At 47.2% G+C, this 5,991-nt stretch overlaps 1 protein-coding gene across 1 annotated transcript in view; it reads left to right on the top strand.

The window, feature by feature from the left end:
* The window catches only part of spag7 (sperm associated antigen 7), an 8,588-nt gene extending 6,064 nt beyond the window's left edge, over nucleotides 1-2,524 (top strand). Inside the window, exons 2-4 of the mRNA XM_043682150.1 lie at nucleotides 587-654; nucleotides 1,184-1,272; nucleotides 2,214-2,524. Of these exons, the coding sequence (XP_043538085.1) occupies nucleotides 587-654; nucleotides 1,184-1,272; nucleotides 2,214-2,490 (434 nt within the window). The 3' untranslated portion in view covers nucleotides 2,491-2,524. The remainder of the gene's footprint in view (nucleotides 1-586; nucleotides 655-1,183; nucleotides 1,273-2,213) is intronic.
* Nucleotides 2,525-5,991: the final 3,467 nt, after the last annotated feature.

Genomic DNA, 5,991 nt, shown 5'->3' on the forward strand with positions numbered 1-5,991 from the left:
GGGATTCGGCGATTGGTGGTGGGGGTGGGGGGAGTTGGCGATTGTGGTAGCAGGGAGGGCTGGGATTCCAATCCCATCATGAGACTTTTAAGAAAAGGGCGGGAATATAAGTGTAATCTTTGAAATGACGACCAAGACACTGTTGCAAATTGTTGTAAAACCCACTTGGTTAGCTAGTGTCCTTTAGGGAAGGAAATATGCTGTGCTTATCAGGTCTGGAGTACTTATGACTCCAGACACACAGCTGTGGGACTTACTCTTGACTCTCCTCTGGCACGGCTTAAGAGAGATCTATTTCAGGGGCATTTCGGGATGGGGATTAAAACCTGCCACTGCCAGTAAGCCAGCACATCCTATGAAACAGTAAAAGCAATGCCAAGTCTTTGTTGGAATATTGTGGGAGGCTGTCTGGAAGGATTCAGAGCCTTTGCTATACAGGAGGCTATGGTGACATCAGGCACAGTGCCATCCCAGACCGTGCAATTAATGTCCCAGCCCCATTTTCGCTCCCATCGCACTCCTCCATATTTCACTTTGACAGACAAGCCCCAGTTTGCGGTTAACTGTGACTTTGCTTCTTTCTCAGAGCAAGCGGCCAGACTGAAAAAGATGCAAGAGGAAGACAAGAGACACAAAGCAGAATTCAGGAAGCGGGTAAGATAGTTAGAGGACTGTAGGACGTCCTTTACACGCTCCCACATTACACATTGTCCCTGTTGAACACTCAGTACAGCTACAGCATCACATTAGGTACAGAGTAAAGTTCCCGCAACAGTGTCTCCATCAAAGGCTCCTTGGAGAGGGACAGGGTGAGGTTGAATAGAATAAAGCTCCATCTACCCTTTTAAACTGAAAGTGAACCACCTTGACACTGTCCCTGTTTAATCCAGGACAGTGACAGTATGAGGTTCGATCGAGATTAAATGTCCCTCGACAATCTCCCCATCAAACCCTCCCAGGTCAGGGACAGCACGGGGTTAGATACAGGGTAAAGCTCCCTCTACACTGTCTCCCCATCAAACCCTCCCAGGACAGGGACAGCACAAGGTTAGATACAGAGTAAAGCTCCCTCTACACTGTCCCCCACCAAACACTCCCAGGGCAGCTATGGTATTGGGTAGGACAGAGTAACGCTTGCACTAGTCTTTGATGGAAGATTTTGTCTTGTTGTTGATATTTCCAGATGGAGAAACTGATTTCCGATTTCATCCAGAGCAGCACACAGAAAAATAAGAAGTTTGATCCAATGAACAAGCTGGAGAGGAGTATTCTGTAAGTGTGTGCAGTCTGGGTGTGTAATCCCTGAGCTGGGCTGGAGTGGGGTATTCTGTAAGTGTACACAGTCTGGGTGTGTAATCCCTGAGCTGGGCTGGAGTGGGGTATTCTGTAAGTGTGTGCAGTCTGTGTGTAATCCCTGAGCTGGGTTGGAGAGGGGTATTCTGTAAGTGTACACAGTCTGTGTGTAATCCCTGAGCTGGGCTGGAGAGGAGTATTCTGTAAGTGTACACAGTCTATGTGTAATCGCTGAGCTGGGCTGAAGAGGGGTATTCTGTAAGTGTGTGCAGTCTGTGTGTGTAATCCCTGAGCTGGGCTGGAGAGGGGTATTCTGTAAGTGTGTGCAATCTGTGTGTAATCCCTGAGCTGGGCTGGAGAGGAGTATTCTGTAAATGTACACCGTCTGTGTGTAATCCCTGAGCTGGGCTGGAGAGGGGTATTCTGAAAGTGTGTGCCGTCTGTGTATATAATTCCTGAGCTGGGCTGGAGAGGGGTATTCTGTAAGTGTGTGCCGTCTGTGTGTAATCCCTGAGCTGAGCTGGGCTGGGCTGGAAAAGTCCAATCTCACTTTGTGCCCTGTGGCGATCACTGCATTTCCTGACGCAGAGCAGATAGTCTCTGATTCTCTTCCTCCACTGTTAATGACTGTGCTTTCAGCTGCTGTGCTCTGTGCTCTGGTACTCCCTCACTAATCCCCTATATCTCTCTCATTTCATTCTCCCCCTTGACCCGTCCCCACCCTGTGCAGTTCCTTCCCCACTCCCCCGGCCCCGTCTCCCTCCACACCCCTCTCCCCCACGGGATATTTTGTAACAGTTCAGTTGCTGTATCAATGCAGGTTGTTGTTGGTTTATTGTTGTTCCTGGAATTGAGTATTGCTTGATGCTCGGATCGTGTTCCCCACCTTCCTGTTACTGACCGGCTCTTCCTGTGTCTAGACACGATGTGGTCGAAGTGGCTGGCCTGACCTCCTTCTCATTTGGGGATGACGATGAGAGTCGATATGTGATGATCTTCAAAAAGGTATTACGTGAGAAAGGAAGGTCCAGGCACCAGTGTGGGGGCAGAGTGCTGTCCATGGATCTCGCACTTGCCTGGGCTAATGTCACTGTGACGGGCTGTTGTTGCTCTCATCTGGGGCTTTTTAAATATTCAGTAAACTTTGGCTGGGTCAATGTTTGCATGTGCTGGAGCGTAGACCCACAATGTCCCTGAGGGAGGGAATCCCAGGATTCTGACCCAGCCACACTGAGGGAACGGGGATATATTCCCAAGTCGGGATGGTGAGGGGCTGGGAGGGGAACTTGCAGGGGGTGATGTTCCCATGTACCTGCTGCCCCTTGTCCTTCTGGATGGAAGTGGCCGTGGGTTTGGAAGGTGCTGCCTGAGGATCTTTGGTGAGTTTCTGCAGTGCATCTTGTAGCTGGTACATACTGCTGCTACTGAGCGTCGGTGGGTAAGGGAGGGAGCGGATGTTTGTGGCTGTCATAGAGTCATAGAGATGTATAGCACGGAAACAGACCCTTTTTCCCAGCTCATCCACACCACCTAGATATCCCAACCTAATCTAGACTCATTTGCCACCATTTGGCCCATATCGCTCCAAACCCTCCTTATTCATATTCCCATCCAGATGCCTTTTTAAATGCTGAATTGTACTAGCATCTAGCAGCTCATTCCATACCAAGGACACTATTACGGTGGCAGAAAGGACATTTGAGGACTCTGGATTAGTGGTGCTGGAAGAGCACAGCAGTTCAGGCAGCATCCGAGGAGCAGTTTTACCATTTGAGGACTCGTCAACTGAGGTAGTATGGGCTGAGGTTAGAAACAGGAAAGGAGAGGTCACCCTGTTGGGAGTTTTCTATAGGCCTAATAGATGTAGAGGAAAGGATAGCAAAGATGATTCTTGATAGGAGCAAGAGTAACTGAGTAGTTATTATGGGGGACTTCAACTTCTCAAGTATTGACTGGAAATACTATAGTTTGAGTACTTTAAATGGGTCAGTTTTTGTCAAATGTGTGTAGGATGGTTTCCTGACACAGTATGTAGACAAACCAACAAGGGGCGAGACCACATTAGATTTGCGACAGGGTAATGAACCCAGCCAGATTTGGGAGGTAGATGAGCACTTTGATGGTAGTAACCACAATTCAGCAATGTTTACTTTAGCAATGGGAAGGAATAGCTATACACCAGAGAGTAAGAGCTACTGTGGGGGGGGAAAGGCAATTATGATGTGATTAGACAAGATTTAGGATGCATAGGATGGGGAAGGAAACTGCAGGGATGGGCACAATAGAAATGTGGAGCTTATTCAAGGAACAGTTATTGTGGGTCCTTGACAAGTATGTACCTGTCAGACAAGGAGGAAATGGTCGAGCGAGGGAGCCGTAGTTTACTAAAGAAGTTGGGTCTCTTGTCAAAAGGAAGAAGAAGGCTTCTGTCAGGATGAGATGTGAAGGCCCAGTTAGGGCACTTGAGAGGAAAGACCTAAAGAGAGAGCTAAGAAGAGCCAGGAGGGGACATGAGAAGGTGTTGACATTCAGGATCAGGAAAATCTCTAAAGCTTTCTGTAGGTATATAAGGGATAAAAGAATGACTCGAGTAAGATTAGGGGCAATTAAGGATAGCAGTGGGAAGTTGTGCGTGGATTCAGAGGAGATAGTGGAAGCACTAAATGAATATTTTTTATTAGTATTCACACAACAATGTTGTCGAGGAGAGTACAGAGATACAGGCTGCTAGACCAGATGGGACTGAGGTTCACGAGGAGGAGGTGTTAGCAATTCTGGAAAGTGGGAAAATAGATAAGTCCCCTGGGCCGGATAGGATTTATCCGAGGATTCTCTGGAAACAAGGGAGGGGATTGCTGGGCCTTTGGCTTTGATCTTTATGTTGTCATTGTCTACAGGAACAGTGCCAGAAGACTGGAGGATAGCAAATGTGGTTCTCTTGTTCAAGAAGGGGAGTAGGGACAATCCTGGTAATTATTGACCAGTCAGCCTTACTTTGGTTGTGGGTAAAGTGTTGGTAAAGGTTATAGGAGATTTATAATCATCTCGAAAGGAATAAGTTGATTAGGGATAATCAGCATGGTATTGTAAAGGATAGCTCGTGCCTCACAAACCTTGTTGAGTTCTTTGAGATGGTGACCAAACAGGTGGATGAGAGTAAACCAGTTGATGTGGTGTATATGGATTTCCGTAAGGCGTTTGATAAGGTTCCCCACGATAGGCTATTGCACAAAATACGGAGACATGGGATTGTGGGTGATTGAGCGGTTTGGATCAGAAATTAGCTAGCTGGAAGAAGACAGAGGGTGGTGGTTGATGAGGAATATTCGTCCTGAAGTTCAGTAACTAGTGGGGTACTGCAAGGGCCTGTTTTGGGGCCACTGGTGTTGGTCATTTTTATAAATGACCTGGATGAGGGTGTAGAAGGATGGGTTAGTAAATTTGCAGATGACCCGAAGGTCAGTGGAGTTGTGGACAGTGCCGAAGGATGTTGCATGTTACAGAGGGACATAGATAAGGTGCAGAGCTGGGCTGAGAGGTGGCAAATGGAGTTTAATGTGGAAAAGTGTGAGGTGGTTCACTTTGGAAGGAGTAACAGGAATGCAGAGTACTGGGCTAATGGTAAGATTCTTGGTAGTGTAGCTGAGCAGAGGGTTTTCGGTGTCCATGTACATAGATCCCTGTAAGTTGCCACCCAGGTTGCTAAGGTTGTTAAGAAGGCATACGGTGGGTTAGCTTTTATTGGTAGAGGGATTGTGTTTCGGAGCCATGAGGTCATGTTGCAGCTGTACAAAACTCTGGTGTAGCCGCACTTGGGGTGTTGCGTACAGTTCTGGTCACCACATTATAGGAAGGATGTGGAAGCTTTGGAAAGCGTTCAGAGGAGATTGACCAGGATGTTGCCTGGTATGGAGGGAAGGTCTTACGAGGAAAGGCTGTGAGGGACTTGCTGTTTTCGTAAGAGAGAAGAAGGCTGAGAAGTGACTTAATTGAGCGATATAGGATAAACAGAGGGTTAGATAGGGTGGACAGTGAGAGCTTTTATCATCAGATGGTGATGGCTAGCACAAGGGGACATAGCTTTAAATTCAGGGGTGATAGATATAGGACAGATGTCAGAGGTAGTTTCTTTACTCAGAGTAATAGGGCGTAGAACACACTGCCTGCAACAGTTGTAGCCTCTCCAACTTTAAGAGCATTTAAATGGTCATTGGATAAACATATGGATGGGAATGGACTAGTGTAGGTTAGATATGGTTCAGATTGGTTTCACAGGTCGGAGCAACTTCGAGGGCTGAAGGGCCTGTACTGAGCTGTAGTGTTCTATGTTCACCCTAAACCTATATCCTCTCGTTATGGACTCCCCTATTCTGGGGAAATGTTCTTGTCTGTTTACCTTGTCCATTCCCCTCATGATTTTATAAACCTCTATAAGGTCACCCCTCAGCCTCCAAAGCTCCAGGGAAAACAACCCCAGCCTGTTCAGCCTCTCCCTGTAGCTCAAATCCTCCAACCCTGGCAACATCCTTGTAAATCTTTTCTGAACCTTTCAAGTTGCACAACATCTTTCCGATAGGAAGGAGACCAGAATTGCACGCAATATTCCAACAGTGGCCTAACCAATGTCCTGTACATGACCTCCCATCTCCTGTACTCAATACTCTGACCAATAAAGGAAAGCATACCAAACGCCTTCTT

The sequence above is a fragment of the Chiloscyllium plagiosum genome, chromosome 43 (assembly GCF_004010195.1).
Source record: "Chiloscyllium plagiosum isolate BGI_BamShark_2017 chromosome 43, ASM401019v2, whole genome shotgun sequence".
NCBI lineage: Eukaryota > Metazoa > Chordata > Chondrichthyes > Orectolobiformes > Hemiscylliidae > Chiloscyllium > Chiloscyllium plagiosum.